This window comes from Numenius arquata, chromosome Z (assembly GCF_964106895.1).
Source record: "Numenius arquata chromosome Z, bNumArq3.hap1.1, whole genome shotgun sequence".
Taxonomy (NCBI): Eukaryota; Metazoa; Chordata; class Aves; order Charadriiformes; family Scolopacidae; genus Numenius; species Numenius arquata.
Window position 1 is genome coordinate 35567293 of NC_133616.1, and position 20368 is coordinate 35587660.

General features: G+C 40.2%; 1 protein-coding gene across 1 annotated transcript in view; it reads right to left on the minus strand.

Annotated features, from left to right (window-relative positions):
* PSIP1 (PC4 and SRSF1 interacting protein 1) overlaps positions 1-19974 on the minus strand; it is a 37589-nt gene extending 17615 nt beyond the window's left edge. Inside the window, exons 1-8 of the mRNA XM_074166791.1 lie at positions 19786-19974; positions 18668-18744; positions 14205-14343; positions 8481-8597; positions 5639-5746; positions 5010-5072; positions 2590-2707; positions 731-806 (exon numbers count right to left, since the gene is read on the minus strand). Coding sequence (XP_074022892.1) covers positions 731-806; positions 2590-2707; positions 5010-5072; positions 5639-5746; positions 8481-8597; positions 14205-14343; positions 18668-18744; positions 19786-19857 — 770 coding nt within the window. The 5' untranslated portion in view covers positions 19858-19974. The remainder of the gene's footprint in view (positions 1-730; positions 807-2589; positions 2708-5009; positions 5073-5638; positions 5747-8480; positions 8598-14204; positions 14344-18667; positions 18745-19785) is intronic.
* Positions 19975-20368: the final 394 nt, after the last annotated feature.

Here is a 20368-nt window from a genome sequence, read left to right on the forward strand (position 1 = left end):
ATTTCAGTATTCTTCTAAAATGACAGTCCACTACCTACGCAAAAAAAAAAAATAATTATAGCATGAAGGCCCTAATGAAGCTAACGTTAATACATGTGCATAGATCCAAAACCAGAAAGTTAATGCTCAGTTCTCCACACACACGTGTCTGCAGGACCAAGACTGCATACACTGTAAACTAATTTTATAGAGTATACTTAAGGTGTACATATACTGAAACTGTGCATCTGACAATCTATAGAACAATATGGTAATGCTCAACTTTTCCTTCAGTTACTAGAACCACAAAGGACTTGACACAAGAACTGAAGAGAGTAATAACAAAATTTAATTAACAAATGGTGTTGGGATTCCATCAAAGAGATTTCTGAAACAAAAATGTAAATAAATTTCAGTATTTTTGTTCTGCATGATCTATTATTTTCTCCTAATAAATATCTTTTCCTCTTCACTCAGCATACAGTTACGTAAGAAATTTTGCACAGATTATACAAGTTAGGAAGTTTAAGGTCTTCTGTCTCTTGTTCCAGAGATGTATTACCTTGAGTTACTATGTATTAATTACCTGAGCTGTAAATAACGACATCAAAGCAATCAGTAAGTCATACTGAATACTGAAGGGGCAAAAACCTGTCAGGAACTCAGTACTAATTATGAAGTCTTAACATAAGGAACAACAGCGTTTACTATGAAGAAGCTTTATATTAAGAAACAAAACAGAACAACTCACGAGTCATTCTCTGAAAGACAAGGTGGTTTCACCAGTTTGGGTCTTCCTCTTGGTTTTGGAACCTTTATTTCAGAAGCTAATATTTATACAGAAATAACAGGTTAGTCCACAGTCACAGCCACCATCTGCTCCTCGTTTATGTGAAAAGATTCTTACTCAACAGACAGAAGCTACACTTAAATCAAAATATATACCCTAGCTTTCTTATTATACAAAATTCAAGTGTTAGGTGAACACTAAACTTCAATCAAGATCTCTTTGAAAAATTAAAGTGTAGGTAGGTTGTTTTAGCTGATTGGTAAATTAAAAACTGGGGTGGTTTTTTTAGCCTCAGGCTACATAACTCCCAATTCTTGTGGTTTTTGCACTCTGTGCAGTTAGGATTTGTTCCACATACTGCATAACTAATATGAGCAAGTCTCAAATTGGAGAATGAGAAACTCTGAAATTAACAGAATGAAAAGAAATCATTTAGGATCCACATTTATGCAGTCAGTTTGCCATTTTTTCTGGATGTATCATGGGGTTCTTCCATCACTTTTCTTGATAACAAACCACTGTCAAGAAGTTCTACTATCACACTACAGAACACAGCAAAACTTGGCACTTCCCCAGATTCACTGTATTGTAAGGAGTTAAGACCAACAGTGTATCTGCCTTCTTGACACTTGCATCCTTTAAAGGCTTGTCTGATATGATAGTGAACATGTGGTTAGGAAACCGAATACTCAGTGTTTAAACTCCTGTTGGTGTTAGCATGGAGCACTGTTAAGCAAGAGATGCGTGCATCACATCCAACACCAGAAAAGGCTGCATAGGACATCTTCTAAAAAGGTATTTATACAGGAAGTGAATGCATCTCTTAGATCCTTTCCCGCTCTTATAGACAGTACTTAGTAAAAAAAAAAAAAAAAAAAAAAGCAAAAATTTGAAGATAAACACATACAAATATTAAAAATGTATATTTAGTACATTTAATACAACAGGGAGGGTGGGGAGAAAGGGAGCTGAATACATACTTCATTTCCTCACAGCTTACAAGGCAAAAGTAATTAATCTAGTTAACTGTGGCTGCACTATCTAAAAGTTATTTTCATACTGTCAGCAGATACAGATGAGTAAAAATTATATGTTTCCCAGACTAGATGCTTATATGATGTACTTCACTGCTGCAAGAACTGTTTTCCGATGCAGTAGTTAATGATGAATTCAAGAATATCTGCAAGCTTACCATAAAAATTCCAATGAATTAGATCATTCCTACTTTAAAAGAAACAAGCACTGCAGAATTATCACCAAATGATTCTAATTACACATTTTTTTAAAAAAAAGGTCTATCTTCTTATCGTTTGTCTACGAATCTATACAGGCTGCCTTAAACATATTTTTAAACAAGTCTCTCCAGCTCTTTGTTTTTACTGTCCTCTGAGCTCCACCCACAGGCTCTGTGTCTCCACAGTTCTCTTCCTTATGTTTTCTGGATATTCTAACACAAAGTATTTTACAGACCTTTAATGAATATAAATCTTTATGGAGCAACAATGCACAAAGAGGACTTATTGTCTATCTATAGTTTAGCAGGATTCTATGAAGAAGGCTTTTCTAAAGGTGATATTTGTACCCAAAACAACTAGTCTTATTTACAGGACTGAGCATTTATGCTAACAATTTAAATCCACTTATATTCTAAATTTGTCAGTTTCAGATGAGGTGTTTCCTCAGTACAATCTATTAGCAAAGACTGCCTTTAGCATGAGAAACTACTCTGTAGTACTTTAGGGGAAAGAGATAGCTCCCTGACTAATTTTATAAAGATATTTCTGCGGTGAAGAAAAATTAAATATTTCTTTTAAAGTTACCTGCTGGTCTTCCTCTTTTGGGGCTTACTTTTGGAGACACTGGAACAGGAGCTGCTGCTGTCGCTGCTGCTGCCGTCGCTGCTGCTGCTGCTTCCTCTGCTTCAGCTTGTTTTTCAGCCTAATTTAAAGAATCAATTTCACAAGTGAAAAAACACAAGGCACAAATATCTCAATTACTTTCTCAAGCAACAGTTTTAAACTTCTAGAAATGCATTATTATGCTATTGCTCCTACACATGAAAAAAAAAAGTTTCCAAATTTAGTAATGGATTGTATTTAAATATTACTAATTTCACCCTCTCCATAACATCACTACCTGATCTAGTAATGTTTCATATAATTTCAACCAGTCCATTCATCTTCAGAACAATAAACTATCTTGATACAAGAAAGGAAAAACATTATTTATAAGTATTTTTAAGATCGCCATAACAGCACACCAAAACCCAGTTTTAAGTATCTGCATTTGTATTTTTTTCCCCATATACAAATACTCTTCGATGTTATCATCTCCCCTACCTGCAACAAAATATCAAGCCAGTAGATGGAGCTATTCAGAAAAAAACCACCTTCTAGCTCTACAGCCAATTATTCTCAATGAAAAATTGTATGTTGAACTGCACTAACTGGACATAATGACCTTCGTCTACATAGTCATTTTAGGGGCTTGGGTTGTAAAGACAGATAGAACTTATGCCAACAGATGATCCTGTGAAAGGATACATATCTCCCTGCAGAAACATTTCATAACCATACAGATAAAGAACTCGGAGAAATCCCATCTGGAGAAAACATTCACAGTATTTAGTGTCCTGGATGCAAGAGCATCAGATAACAGCAACAAAAAAGTTATGGGAAAATAAACGTTTATCTTAGTATTCTTTGTGGATACCTATAGTAAAAGACCATTGTGAAGAACAGAGACAAACAAATCTAGAATAGAGGTAGATCTCATATTAACTGTGCTTTCCACCAGCCTCCAGAAAGACTGTTTAAGTCATAGAATCACAGAATGGTTCGGGTTGGAAGGGGCCTTAAATATCATGGAGTTCCAACCCCCCTGCCATTGGCAGGGACACCTCCCACTAGACCAGGTTGCTCAAAGCCCCATAAATGAAGAGAAAGAAGTACCTGTTACAATGACTTTCTACAATCCCAGCAAAAGAAAATACCACGTTTCTTAAGGCAAGTAAGAAATACATTCAAAGTCCTATAACTACATAGCCAACCCTCTTTTCTGACCCACAAGCACACACCACATCCTTCTAAATATTGTTTTTCTCTTCAGCAATGGCCTGTAGTAAATGCAAATTTCTGGTCGAACACCTTGCCACACACAGCATGTGTCGAACAGAAGTCTGTCAGCTGAAGCTAGTAAATGTGACAGAGGAAGTCTTCTTAGGCCTGCAGTGCCTTATGATACCAAAAAAACCCTACCTCAAAGAAAACAAAAGAAAAAACCACCACAACCATAGGATTTGAGTGCTTTTTGAAAAAGCAAAGGATGATAATTTTTTTGGTGCGTGTGTCATCTGTGAGGCTTCTCTCCCATTCAAAGCTGAAATCACATGTATGCATAGTCACAGGCATTCCTTCAAGTTCTTGCTGTTTCAGACTAGAAGCTTTCTTTGAATTTTAGTATACATTTTTATAAAACTTACTTTTTTAATATGGTATTCTTTAAATTATATTTTTCAAATATTCAAGTTGGGTTTTGTAAGAGCATCAAAATATTTATCTTTCTTTTTCATGAAGCAAATGATACTCAGCATGCTACTTACCAGTGACAAACATACTAAGGTCATAGTTACTTCACACTCATCCCATCCCTGCTGTCAGCACTAAAGTCACAAGTGAAATGGTTTCAAATTAAAATTAAACTTTGCCCCACTTCAATCTAGTTTTTGGTTGGGTCAGTGCCCTGATCTGGCTTGCTGTATGACCACATGCACATTAAGGCCAGAGCATGCTCAACAAGCAGCTGGAACTGCCCCTTTCAAAGTAACTCAAATTTTTCTCAGGTTGAAGAGAACACAAACTCGCAATCTCATGAAAAAGGGGAATATTTCAAGTGTAAGTTCAGTGTGATGAAGTTGTTAAAAGAAATTTTTCTGAACTTAAAAGCAGACTATCTTATTAGCAGTCTAGCAACAGTTTCTATCCTAGTTTTTCTAACTTGCAATGGACTGTTCAGGAAAAGATAGGAACTCCCTACTCTACACTAACTTCAAACATAACTAAGACTCGTAAAACGCCCTCTGGGAAAACTTTCATTCCTATAAATCTTTCAGCCATTTGAAAGGGAGGAGGAGGGTATCAAGCACTTCAACTTATGCATAATTTGTCATTAAAGTAAATAACATCCAGTATCATCACGTAAAAAAATTCCAGTAAGGTGAAGTAATTAAACATATTATTACCTTTCTTTTTCTTCCTCTTCTAGCAACTTTAGGAACAGAAGCATCATTTGTTTTCACCACATCCTGTGAAGATTAAAAATGGTGCTAAGAATCTTAACAGAACAAAGATACATTTTAAACGACTAAGTATTTTTCACAACTGAAGCCCCTGGCACATAAATTTAGACAAAGAAACCATAATATATATGAAGACACCTCCTGCTTTTGAATTATTAAAATACTGATTATCTGCTAATCAGGATTTTTTTTCTGAAAGGTAAGAAATAAAATAAGTACTAAATAATATTCTGTTTTATATAAAGGTATGTAGTCATGTTTTAGTCTGTCTGAACTCTTCATCTGGTCCTTTAAAACATACATTTACAATACAGAATAAGTGATAAAAACTGCACTGTTCCACCTGTTGTAGACAAGCCAGATGAAAAGTTCTCTCACAAAGAAAGCTTCAATTCCTGTTAGCTTCGATGGAAGATATGACTGAACACACAGGAAGTTTTATATAATCAAACAGTTCCTAAGACTGTCATAGTAGTAATAATAATATAGCTTCTTAGTACTCCGTAACAGAGCTACGTCTATCAACATAATATTAAAGTGTTCTTCGGTGCACAGAAAAAGCTTTCACATACTTCTTTGCTGTTTTTTTCAGAAGGCAGATCATCTTCCTTTGAAGCATCCATCTCTTTTTCTTCTGTTTCAGCTTCTGTTGGTAAGTTGTTATCCCCCTTAGGGGATAACTGCAAAGGGAGTAAACATGGAGTGAAAAAAAATGCATTAAGAAATGTTTCACAGTGAAAAGAGAACACACTAATAAACATCAGGCTGCTTTTCACTCTCTAAGTCTGTAGATACACTCCTTTCTTACGTACACTTATTAAAAGCCTCCGACAGGCCACCTTCTCCAGTACACGACTGCTAACAGTTGTCAGAACAGGGCAAAATACAGCAATGTACTAGGGTGGAACTTAAACTCCACTTTGTGTTCATGATAACATCCAAGGTTCAGATGGATATCCAAGTCACAGACAACGTTTAGCAGACTATCATTCTACTAAATAAAGAGTTAATGCAGTAAAAAGACCACAAACAAGTTGTTTCATCATGTGCGAGATATTAATTAGTGGTCATTGGTGTCATCTAATCTATACCTTTTTTCCGTTTTGGTGTTTGTTTTTTTTTAAACCTCGAAATACTAGGTTTTTTTAGGTAAGCAGTTAAGGCTTGAAAAAAATCAAGAGTTTGTAATAATCTACTTGAAAATAATTGGCATTTCCTTGCAGCCTATGCCCATGCTTGTTTTTTCAGATATTGAGTTCATTCTTTCGACTTTAATGCTATTGCCTTGTCCCCTTTGCAAGCACCTTTTGTGAAATTCCCCTTAAAAATAGCTACAGATCTTAAAATTTCAACATTGAACAAAGCAACTCAGGCACAAAGCCATCAAGCAATATTCCTAATTACTTGAACACATGTAATTCACCAAGTCTTTTTACAGATTACAACTTTAAGACAGAAAAATCACTGGTACACTAAAACCAAAGGAAAGCAGAGTACAATGACCGGTTAAAAGAATGTTACAGCTACATTAGTGTCAAAAGAAAAGGAGTAAATTTCCTCCACCTTTTGCCTTAAATTGATTGAGACTAATTACAGAAATCTAAGTAAAAAGACCCGTTCAGGATCCTCCATTCCATCTTTGTGTTTAAGTGGCTCTTATGTCTTCCTGTTTCTCGTTTGCAGTGCCAGCTCAGAACAGCCTGAAAGCACTTTTCAGGAGAAACATAAAGCTTAAGTCGTTGCCGTTCCCACTACCACATGCTGCTTGCTGCCCAAGTTCACAGCGAAGCAAACTGATGAACCAGTCCAGTTTAAAAGAAGTTTTCCCCTCACAGGAGCAAATGCTGAGGAACAAATGTTTTTATCAGCAGTATGCATGGGCAAAAATGAAGAACAGCACTGATCTACTAATACCAGGAAATTATATATTGAAGAGTGTTCCTAATATAGCTGATAGAACCCAAATCACGTTGACCTTCCACATGTGGAAGTACTAAATTAAGGAATACTCTAAGCAGTAAGAAGCTGGGAGAAATAATCCTTCAGTAAGTCCATGGTCTCCAACTCATCAAACAACTTGCAATATCATTTCTCAGTGTGCTACCAGGACACCAATATTCCACGCTGTCATCAAATGCCTTTTTTCCTCTTGAAGAAACAAACTACTACAGCTACCACACACTGTACTACATAAGGAACATCCACTATGTATCTGAAACATTGCAACTTCTTCAATGAACAGTGAATCCATACTAAAGGACAGCCAGCTACACCTACAGAAAAACTACATTCTGGTATTCTATGATACATCGAATCTTGGCAAATAATCAAAAGGAACACAGAATTAACACAAGTCTGTTCAAAAGTTTGACAAATTAGGAGCACTGCTCATCCTGTAGCATAGTGATTTCCAGAAATGAGTTAGAAGTAAATGAGATACCCTAAGTGTACCAACCTCATCTGCATCACATTTTTTTTGTCATTTTAGAATTCTATTCCACTTTAAAAAACTGAGATAACACACATCTTTTCCATGCTATATGAAAAATAACCCCACATGAACAAAACAACGCATTCAAGGACAGAGAAAGTTCAAAGCAGTGTGTCCTACATTAGTGTTATTAAATCTACAGTAAGCTAGGAAGGTTCACCTCTTACAGTACAAACTATGTACACCACCAGTAAGCTGAAACAAAGACGTTTCAGACCGAAATGCATTTTCTTAGTCCAAATATAATACATTTAAAGAGAACACAATCTTGTTTCAGAAGGATTCTAAAGTATGCACACCTTTACAAAGAAGCTAAACTGTCTGTATCAAACTACTGTATACTGATTACTCGCAGACACTTTCCTGACTCAGAGTTCAATTGATACAGCTATGAAATCCTTTATATCCATTTATATGCTAATTAGTCCATTAGGAGTATGGCCTAATTCAAACTGATTCTTATAATCTGTTCAATCAAATACACTTAAGAACCCTTTCAGCCCAGACAGAACCTAATGATCTGTTAAGCTCTTCAGCAAAAACTGACATAATTGAAAGATAGTCATACCTGTCCATGATATTAAAAAGTCTTCAAAAACAAAGGAAAACTTAAATCTAAATCTTGGTGATAATATCATTTCCACCTTCTTCAGCCTAGGAAGTACTATATAAACTTAGTTTCAGTCTATCATGATTTAGAAACATAGATCAGTAAAGAAATTAATTTTCAAAAACATGTACAGCACCTTAAAGGAATACAGAAGGACAAAAATATTACTATACGTACATTTGAAAAGAAGCAAAGGCATGGCAGTTACAACAGTAAAACACCCTTAGTTTTAAGTATTTAAGTAAAAACTTGGCAATACAGTTTTGACTTAAAAGCATTTCCGGCAGAACAAAACACAAATTCAGTCACTTACTTTTGGGACAGAAGACTTTCTTCTTTTGGCTCCTGCTTTTTCTTCACTCCCCTCAGCAGGCTCCTGACTACCTTCCTGAACAGTTTCTTTGATAGGAGTGTTAACGGCTGGATGGGACTTCAATATAAAAACACCAGAAATGAGATTTAAGTCCCTTCCTGAACTACAGAGTAACAATACTGAGAGGTGTTCTGCCACCTGTACGTTACTGAAGAAAGCATCATGCAAAGGAAGCCCTTATTAAAACTACAAGAATATTAACGTATCTCTTATTTCATTAATTTCCACGCTTTTCAGTATAAATTGCAATTTCATTATCAGACTTTCAAGCTCTAAAGCTATAATAACTTATTTTCACACTACAAATACTCCAATGTAAGGTTTTCTTATGCATAAATTAAAAAAAAAAAAAAGTTGTCTTTGGTGAAATACAACTTGTGATGCTACTGCCAAGAAGTGCATTTTTAATGAGCTATCAATCCTAAGTGAGCCAACTACTTGTTCCTGATAACATGAGCAGAAAAAGAGATTATAAGAAAGGCTAAAGATTTAAAGTTAAAAACATGGAAACAGAGAAGGCAAAGCCAAAATTACACTCTTTTCATTCCATTACATTGTGGATAGCATCCTCACTCTTAAATATTAGCTCCTTCGAACAAAGCTGGCAGACTCCTTTAATTTTTCCCCCACTGAGGAAGTGGTTTTGGATTTAAGCCCAAACCACAAACTCCCTTCTGCCCTCCACCTCCCTTACTAGCAGTTACAAGCAACATCTGCAAAGTATAAATACTGCTTTCAGAACATTCCAGCCAGTTCTGGCAGTTAAACAGAAAACACAGCTCTCAGAAGGACTTACCAAGACAAAATATGCTCAGTAAAAGGACAGAAAAAAAGAAAGTAAAAAATGGCAAGTGAATCCCTCAGTATGAATACCTGACATGTCTGTCACTTTAATATTATCTTGCATCCAGAATTAAAAGCTCGATTTTGCCAACATCTCCCTGCAATTATCCGCTCCCCTCTGACCTTTCTTGCTGTGTGGCCAAACACAAAGTCACCTACTCACCCTGAATTTTTAGGCTCTGACAACTAAACTGTCTTCCCTGCTACTCTGCAGTGACTGTGCTCCACTTTACTCTAAGAATCTTCCTTAAAAGCAAAGAATTGCATGTAGATCAAGGAATGCCTTAAGATACATTCATTCGTCTCTACAACCTCAGCTAAAAAATGTGCCTATTCGTGAATATGTACTGAATACTGCAACATTATCAATAGGCCATAAATATGTTGTTCTACTTTAAAATATTGTTGGAGAAACAGCGTCTTCGCTTATCAGTATACTTATGTTACCTTTCCCCTCAGTCTTCACAACCAGCCACTTGCCTGCATGGACCTTCCCTATCACACTGCAGCACCTCTCTGCCTGCATGGACCTTCCCTATCCCAGTGCAGCACGGAAACCAGCTGGCAGGTGCCGGCAGCCTGTGTGGAACCAGGCCTGGGGCTGCCCGGGGCTGGTCACAACAGGTCCCAGATGGCTGGGACAGGGGCAATCCGATCCACCCACCTCCAGAGAGGGAGCCCCGGCCACCTCTGTCAACAAAGCTATGGGGAAGAGGGTCACTGAGAAGAATGGCAGCTACCCGAGAAGGGCTGGGGAGATGCTGCCAATGCACAGAGGAGACACCTGCAACAGGGCATGAGGGACACCAAGGCCAAAGAGATGCCCAGGTAGGAGGGACAGTGGAAAGAGGAATCACTCAGGGGCAGAGAGGGGACAGAAGGGACTGCCTGTGGAGGATCCCACATCCAACCCCCTAAGTAAGAAGCAAGGATCAGCCAAAGCAAAGTAACCACTCCACACTGGCCTCAGTCTCTTGCACCGCCATCGCCTCACCCAAGGGACCGACAGTGGCATGGGGTGATGGGGCTAAAGACCAGCAAGGGAGGAGCAGAGGTGGCCGGAGGAGCAGCTGAGGTGCATTTCTCCAAGTGTTTGTTTGTCGTTTTTTCTCCTTGCCAGAATCCGTAACAAAAAGCTTGTGTTATTCGGCAAAACTGTGGCAATTGCCCTGAGGTGAGTGTTTTGTTGCTTCCACTATGCCCCTCCTTGGCAAAGATGGGAAGGTGGGGCCCCAAGCAGCCCATTTCAAACATTCTGCTACCCTTAAAACAGATACAAGCTTCCTCATCATCTGCCAATAAAGCTGTCACAATATCTACATTAAGCACTCTTGAACTTCCTTTCCTTTCCCGACTAAAACACCCAGAAGCCCTAACCCTCAAAAAACCCTTAGCTGTTAATTAAGACAGCCACAGAGACTGTTATCAAGCAGATAAGCATTCTTCCCTTATTACCAGGAGGGAGAAACCACCTGCACTTGTTTCTCTAGCTTTGAGGATAGGATGCTAAGGCAGCATTCCCATAAACAGGAAACAGTCAAATGTCAAGGCAACTAACAAGAACGTGAAATAAGGCACCTCTGAAGTCTCATCACTGTGAAATGTATGCTGTCCTGCCCTTAGTAAGTTTACAGATGACACCAAGCTGGGTGGAAGTATGGATCTGCTTGAGGGCAGGAAGACTCTGCAGCGGGATCTGAACAGGCTGGACCAATGGGCCAAGGCCAATGGTATGAGGTTCAACAAGACTAACTGCCGGGTCCTGCACTTCTGTCACAACCTCATGCAGCACTACTGGCTTGGGGAAGAGTGGCTGGAGAGCTCCTGGAGGAGAAGGACCTGGGGGTGTTGGTCGACTGTTGCCTGAACATGAGCCAGTAGTGAGCCCAGATGGCCAAGAAAGCCTACAGGTGGTCAAGATGGCCTATGGCATCCTGGCCTGTATCAGAAATAGTGTGGCCACCAGGACTAGGGAAGTGATCATCCTGCTGTACTCAGCACTGGTGAGGCTGCACCTTGAATACTGTGTTCAGTTTTGGGCCCCTCGCTACAAGAAAACATTGAGGTGCTGGAATGTGTCCAGAGAAGGACAACGAAACCGTTGAAGGGTCTAGAGCACAAGTCTTACGAGAAGCAGCTGAGGGAGCCAAGGTTCTTCAGCCTGGAGAAAAGGAGGCTGAGGGGAAACATTCTAACTCTCTACAACTACCTGAAAGGAGGTGGTGGGAGGAGGGGGCAGTCTCTTCTCCCAGGTAACAGAACAAGAGGAAAGAACAAGAACAAGAGGAAACAGCCTCAAATTGTGCCAGGAGAGATTTAGCGTGGGTATCAGCAAAAATTTCTTCACTGAAAGGGCTATTTAGCATTGGAACAGGCTGCCTGGGGAAACAGTTGGATCACCATCCCTGGAGGCATCTGCAAGATGGGTATATATGGTGCTTAGGGACATGGTTTTGGCAGTGTTAGGTTGTCGTGGTTTCGGCCGAATTTACCAAAACTGGACCGACAGATGGCCATTCCCCCCCCTTCTTCCCCCCCCAAAAAGAGGAGAGAGGAGGAGAAAGAGATAAAGGAGATTCAGAAGTTTAGAATGAACTAAACTACTTTAATGAAGAATTAATATTAAAATAAAAATAAAGAAGAAAATAATGAAATAGATACAATATATACAAAACCATATCAAGCTCCCAGGACGTCAGTCACATCACCGGCAGGCACTGGGGAAGTCCCAGACTGGACTCAGTGACGAATGGGAACTGGATTCCAGCTCTGGAGTCAGGAACACATGGATCGGGATCAAAGGCAGATGAACAGACAGAGTCCTCTCTGGACATCAGCCATCACAGGAAGGGGCTTGACCCTTTGATCCCTCAGCCTTTATACTGAGCATGGGGCAGATGGGATGGAATACCCCAGTTGGTCAGGTTTGGGTCACCTGTCCTGTCCACTCCTCCCCACCGATGTGACCCCTCTACGTTTTTTCCGTTTCCGACCCTCTAAGGGGGCAAATAACGAAATTGGCTGACCTTGGTTGTTACGGCAATAAGTATAAGCAAGGGCCTCCCTGCATACCATTCCTTGGCATGGAGCACAAACATTGGTCTTATCATTCTGAGAACAAGCAGTTTTCTCCACAATATGCCGTTAATTTCAGAGAGTTAGAGGAGGCCTAGCTAGGATGTAAAGTTACAGAACAGAAAATTGGTTCGGTTTTACTTCAAACTGGGACATAGGTATACAGTCGGACTCCATGATCTTAGAGGTCCCTTCCAGCCTAGATGATTCTATAATTCTATTAAATAAAGTTCACTTCAGCACATAAGCTGAAACAAATAAAAGCAAAACAAAAACCAAATATCATACTACAATTTTCATACTCTTGGAGAAGTGGGGTGTTCCTCTATCTTATCTATCCTTGGCAGAACAGTGACATAGTATTATCAGTCCTACAAATTAATCCCAAAAGGTAGTGCTTTGTGAAAAAACACAGAAGATCCATAACTGACTGACATGACATCATTAAAGATGCTCAACAAACTAGACCCTTACTGGCAGTTTTATTTCACATCAAGTAACACTTACTCTGCCTAATTTATTAATCTGATACTAATCCGATTTATTTCACAGAATGTCAAATCTAGTCAGCTGTTTGCAGATATACTCCTTTAGAAGCAACAAGAATTGCCTTGAGCTGGCTAAATTCTAAGGGCTTGATCCAAATAAAACTTGCTTTTAACAACACATAGCACAGGACAGAAAGAGAAGGCTATCTAAAGAAAGGCTTTCTAAAGTTAAGGTGAAAACTCAGAAGAAAATCTGTGCAAGTCTAAATGACTTCACTCATTTGGTAATTCAATCTGGTGCAACCCTCCTGCTGACGCAGGGCAACCCAGAGCCAGCTGACCAGGACCATGTCCACATGGCTTCTGAATATCTTCAAGAACGAAGACTTCACAGCCTCCCTGGGCAACCTGTGCCAGTGCCTGGTCACCCTCACGGTGAAAATATGCTTCCTGATGTTCAGAGGGAACCTCCTGTGTTTCAGCTGGTGCCCATTGTCTCTGGTCCTGTCACTGGGCACCACTGAAAAGAGCCTAGCTCTGTCTCTTTGCACCCTCCTTTCAGGTATTTGTATAGATCAATGGGATCACCCGTGAGCCCTCTGGGGCTGAACAGTCCCAGCTCTCTCAGCCTCTTCTCAAAGCAGAGGTTCACCTTCATGATGGCACTCTCTCCAGAATGTCCATGTCTCTGGTACTCTGAGTAGCTCAGAACTGGACACTCCAGTTAGAATATCCCGACTAAGAAAGGTTTCTTCTTCCAGTAATTTTAAGGCTAACTTATAGGGACAGATTTTAAATGACTTGTGGAAAGAAAAACTTTTTTTTTTTCTTTAAAATAAAGAAATAGTGGGAGAAAAATGGCAAAGATCAACCCAATGGCTCTACACAGAACCTGACCAGTTCACCGAAAGACCCTGTGAAAGCTATCACCAAAGCTGAAGTATCTGAATGGACCTCAAAAGGTGGGAAGGATTACACCACACAAAATCTGATGGACTAAGAAAGTCTATACAGATCTCTTGGCAGTTATGTTTTGCCTATTTCCAACTGGAAATTATTTATGAATACCTGAGATGCTATGAAAGCAACCCAGAGCACTGCTTAATTGAAGTTACTGATTCCTGCTGTGAAATAAAATATTAGACAAGCTTGTTACTGTTAATTGTTTATATGCAGATTTTCACCTTGTTAGAATGACTAGAAACATACAACTCAGTTATGGTTCACAACAACAATTTGCAGACTCCACATAACTTACCTGCTGATGAGAGAACTTCACTTTGGGATTGTTGTCGATTTCCCACAAACCTTCATTAAAACCCTTTCTTTTATTTGGTTTGCCATATTTATCTTTATTTTCAGAGTAAGGGAATATGTCCTTTGGTCCCAAAAATGCCCTAAAGGTGAGAAAGAACAAAAAGAACAAAATTTCACATTTTAAATCGTTAGTTTTTTTAAAGAAGTAGGCACCAGATGCTATTAAGAGATGACTACTGCAACAACTAATTCTGCTACATAAGCATCTTTATTTTTCTCAATTTTTGCCTTCAACAGCCCAAGTTTTCCATTACTACCACCACACATATGGACCCCCACCTTCCTAGGTTGTTGAGTGTCTGGCAAGAAACAGCTGATGCTGCATCTTAGGATTGCAGCTAATAGGACAACCAAGTACTGTGAACCAGAACAATTAACAACTGAGTAGCTCGCAAACAAACAGAAAGAGCAATTGCTTCCTTAGAAACAAATCAGGCTTAAATGTTAAGAATGAAGAATCTGGACAATGTAAGGCAAGAGAACAATTTAAAGGAGAAGAAACAGCTCAATGCTAACAAAGAAAATCTTTTGAAGTTATTAAATTAAAAAAACCCAATTAAAATACAAAATTTAAGAGTAATTTTTAGTGTACTGGACACGAAAAAGCAGCACTTGATTACACTGACTGCCCAGATCTCTGTAAAAATGCATGTAGTTCAGCATTAATTCAGTAGTTTTTCAGTGTGTGACAACAGGACCTCATAATTTGATTTACTAAACTTAACCAAAGAAAACTTTAAACTGTTCCTGATTTTAAGTTTCTCCCCCAATACTTGGTGAAGTAAACATTAAAAATACTTTATCTTTACTTAAGCTACTCTTGTAGTAGAGGTCTTAACACTGTTTGTGTATCTTTGTCAGTCAAACAAACAACACTCCTGCACAGCACTACCCCTACTTGTAAGCTCTGTAACTCAAGCTTTTAGCCTAGTAGCTTTTCTCATATGTCAAAGTCACAGCATCCACACTACTCACCTCTCCAAGTTAGACTTGGGAAAACAAGGTAACGTATTACTGAGAGGCAATATTTTGGTTTATGCTGAACATCAAAGACAGTTTAATTCCTGCTCTACTTTTTGTGACCTTTCAAGTTCGGATTTCACTGCAGCAATCTGCATGCTGCTAACAGAAAAAGACACCACTTTGCTGGTACATTCTTAGTTTCACTCTGTGCCCAGACACAGCTTTGTCTGATTATGTATTTGTTAGATCCAACTACTTGAAAAGCTGCAGGTATTGGTTTCTAAAGTATCGGCTTATGGAAGAGCTAAACAGATACTTCTAAGCTCCACTCTCCTATTTTCCTCATCGTTTTTAAAAAAACCAAACAAAAAGAGCTATTTGAGACATACACTCTACTAAACAGCAACAACAAAAAGCTTAAGCATTTCCTACTCCAGCAGTAAAACACTCAGCTATGTGTACAAATTATTAAGTAAGCCACGGTGATAGATTAGACTTTGCAAGACATGGTCAGGGAGGATTCAGGCAGCGTGGGAAACACGCACCTGCAGAGCCTACTTAACCAGACTGAAAGGATGGGAAGGGAAACAAAGAGAAACCAGGACAGAGTAAAGTAGGAAACATTGCCTCCCTTCTTCCTTATCCCGTGAAGGAAAACATTTTTCAAAGATCTGTAAGCCTCTACCTGTACTGCTCACACTTTGAAAAACACCAGAAAACAGCTACTGTGAAAAGGTCATGTAGCTTACTGAATTGCTGCAGTTAAATCCCCATGTACCAAAAAGAAAAAGGAACAAGAAAAATCAAATTAAGATAGATTACCTTAAAATATAGGGACCAGAAACTAGAGTTCAGTGTGACCTTCTGTTTGTGACCAACCAAAATTTGCCCTAATGTGACATACTGGCACAACAGATCCAAATAAAGCTTTTATTAAAATACTATCTATTTTACTAATCTCTTTTAGTAAAGGGTACTCTTGTTGCTTTAAGACATTATGGAAATAAACAAAACAAACCTCAACCAAGTTCCCAAAGCATATTTTAAGAAGCGTGTACCTGTTCACTGCACACAGGCAGCAACACACTTATTTGTGTTTCGACAAAACTTAAGAGAAAAATCAACAATAGCAATCAAAGTACAAGTCTATACTTGTTCATAGTTGTCTGCGAAACTGAGTTAATATTATTCCTTAAAGTAAAAATTATTCACAAGCCAGTCTTGTTTTCATTTTTCCCCATAGGTCCTCTTTTCCTACTGTAACCCTCCACACAGCTAGATGTGATCCTTTATACAGAATGTCTTTTTAGCACTACAGAACTCTTTATCTGGATTTTCAGAGCTGTCACTACTTACAGTAAGACAGGCTGTATATGTACACATTTCTAACGTGCTGAAGGTACACAATGTCTAACTTTGCACAGGTGCGTAACTAACTGCAAGAAACACAGTGGAGAACACGTTTACCAAATTTATTTTAATTCCTATGAAAAAGTACAGAAAATGGTTCTCTCTACCTAATTCCTGATGGATCGCTAAGTCAGTATTTACAGCGACAAGCCTGAACAAAATTACACGCCGTGGAACAGCATTCTCCTTTTCTGCCCAATCTGCTCCTTCCTATTGTTACTTACAGGTATCTGCTGTAAGCAGCCGTAAGTAAGATCAAGAGGCAAGGGAGTTTCACCCGTTACCACTCTAAGGAGCACAAGGTAAGTGACATGTTTCAAGAACAAATGCCATGAGACAGCTGGGTCATGGAACATCCTGTACGTTGCAATGTGTATGAAACAGAGAGAAGTAGTCTCTCTTGTTTTGTATGGACCTCTGAAATGTAGTAACCCTGGACCTACAGCATAAAAAAAACCAGACTGCAGTAAAACTTTATTTTTTAATAATACCAAAGAGTGAGGAATAGAAGTTTCAAATTTACCCATGTAAGCTATGAAAAAAAAAAAAAAAAGAGAACACTTCCAAACCCAAGCATGGTTTAGGAGCATAAGCTAAATTTAAAATTGGCCACGATGCTTCTCAAAATTTGAAAAGGTATTTTTAAAGCTTTAGATAAGGAGTTATTTCTGTCTCCCTTATATTCAGTCTGTGACCCTGAACTTATTTACAAGCACACAAAACCTCAGTAAAATCCAGAATGACATACACATTACCAAGGACAAGACCAAAGCAATACTGTGCTTTTGGCTGCCAAAAAACTAATCAGGTAGGGAAAAAAATGAAGAAAAAAGGCAACCTGCTGCCTTGTTTAAAATTATCATTAAAAAAATGGGCAAGATTCAAATCTTGCAACCTTGAATCTAATTCCAGAAACCTCTCTTTACCTACAAAACTACATACACACACAAAAACCCAAACTAAAAACACTAAGCCATTGAAAGATCTATTGAAAGATGAGAACAGATAAAGAAATGCATAGGTGTATGAGCCAAGCATATAGGAATCTTTTTCACAGGGAAATAACTTCTTAGAAAGAGAACCACCTCACAAGTAGTGTCAGGGAGAGCTGGAAGATGCTTACTCTTTAATCAACAGGGCAACGTATCTTGTCTTAGCATGGCTTACTAAAAGATAGATGCCAAGTACCAGATTAAAGCAATTTCAATAGATATTTAATAAGATGAAGAAAAAAAAGCTAGGCCTTTCCATAAAATGCAAGAAACAGAGTACTTACACGCACTACTTCTGTTTCTGACCTGTTTACATACCATTTGAAGTCTTACAAATTTATACTGGGCAACCAGTCATGCTATAAAGCAACATAATACTCAAAAAGACAGAACTGCATAAAACCCAGCATATTTACAGTCAAATTTGGTAGTGGAAGAAATACAGTCCTCCAAAGAAAATTCAGTATGACTGCAAAATGCTAGCATTGCTGAAAGTACCCAAAGATAAATATCTTGCAGGTTGACAGGTATGAAGCTAACTGCACTTCCTCATTTTTCTCTCCGGATCTTACAAAAAAAAAAATCAACACTCACAACCCCAAACCTCTCCACAAAAAAACCCTGAAACCCAATACATGATTATTCATCCATTACTCAAATTTTGCCTATTTCATTGTTCTCAGCCTTCTTTCTCTTTCTTTGAGAACATACTGTTGAGAATTTTGAGGAGGTACAGGACTATAGTTAAAGTCCGTTCCTGAAGAAAAAACCAACCTATCAGCCATACCACTGTGGGTAGGAGGTTTTTTTTCCTTCTGACAAGGAAAGTGTACACAGTATGGTTATGGTATACTATTCCCTTGAATAGCTTAAGTAAATGTTAGAAAAGCATGTCTTGTCAAAAGAAATTAATTTAGGAAGAGCTGGTCTGCTACTGAATACTATAGTTTAAAATACACTACGCTCAGATGAGCCGTTAACTTCTTGTCACGGCACTCTACACTGAAAAAAAGATGACCCTTAAATATAAAGGACTTACGTCTCGTGGGTGCCAAAAAAGAAAATAGGCATTTTATTCGTAGGAGGCTTTACTGCTCCATCAGGAACTTCATCCACCTAAGGAAAAAACAGACTGTAATTCAAGTCAAGTAACTGTTATGAACAGTCTAGCAGGAAATAAGTAAAAGTGTTAAGCATTAAAAAAAAGAAAATAGAAAGCTAGAGAAGTAAAGCAGGTCTCAAGATTTCTTTTTAACTGCATTTAAAAAACTACAGCAGAATCAAGGACGGTAGTGGCAACAGTAGGAAATGACAACACTTCTCGTGTTACAGCAACACTCTTCACATGGAGCAAAGGAGAGACATGATGTGCAACAGGTAAAAAGCACATTTTGGTTCCATCCAAATGCTGCCCCTCCGTCAGCATAAGCAAGAGCAAGACTGCCGACCTTCACGCTGAGCAGGTAGCTTGCCCAAGCCCAAATGTCAAGTGCTACAACAAAGAAAGGTCAATAAACTTCTTAGAAAACAATTCTTAAGTCAGCATCTTAGCCAAATATCTTGCAATTAGTCTTTTATCTACATTCCCACAACCCTCAAGTGACCTACAGCAGTCACAGAACTTGCCAATCACTTGCTTCCGAGGGAGTAGGCAGAACGTGGAGAAGGACGGGAGCGCTGATCCCGCACACGGAGCTTGCTCTACGGGAAGCACCGCAGGAACAGCTGACTTTTCAAAGAGTAAAGCGTAACCCTGCCATGACTTTATGGTTTTCTTTCGTCAAAAACAAAAAAGAGCAGTTACAGAGGATGAGTATTTGGGTACCATTAGGTGCTCGCACAGCTCCAGCATGATGATACCACGCAGCAGCCTTCGCTCCCCATTGCTACGTTATGCAAATCAGGACAACTCACGACTGCTAGAGAGGGGTACTAATTACAGGAGAAGCGACCTGCAGCCAGGCACAGGGCAACAGCGAAACCAAGGTGCGATCCACGGCCGGCCACGGGAGCACGGCCGTGCCCTCCTTCCCACAGGGGGCAGCTGCAGGCGCGACCCGCTGCGAGCCCCCCCCCCCCCCGCCGGTGCCCGCAAGCGCCCCCGGCCCCACGGAGAGCGGGAGGGGAGGCGGGGTGGGGAGCGGAGGGGAGCCTTACCCTGGCCGGCCAGTGCGGATAACCTTTCATCTTGGCAAAGATCAGGTCGCCGGGTTTGAAATCTCGGCTCATGTTTTCTCACCGATGCGACGCCCGTCGCCGAACTGGACCGCGGGGAGGGGAGGGTGGGGGGTGGTCCTGCGCCTCCGGCCCCCGCCGCTGAGCCGCCGCCAGCCGCCCGAGGTCCCGCTGGGGGGGAGAGGGGGAGGGAAGGTGCGGAGACAAGGACAGCACAGGAAGGGACATCAACATCGCGCTCCGCAAGGGCGGGCGGCCCCCACCGGCAGCCGGCGGACGCCGCGCCCGTCCCACCGAACCCCCCCTCCCCACCACCACCCGCGGCGCGTTGCCGGGACCGACGCCACACACCGCCCCACGCGGGCCGGGCCGGGCCGCACGCAGCCAGGGGCGCCCGCGCACCGCTCGCCCACCACCTTCGCACTCACGGCTCGACTCTCCTCACCCGCCGCAGCTCGCCCTTCCCCGGCCGGTGCGGCTCCCGCCACACGGACGCACCGCCCCCCAACCCCCCCCCCCACCTACGCACATATAAAGCACGATGGCGCGGAAACGGGACTCTTCC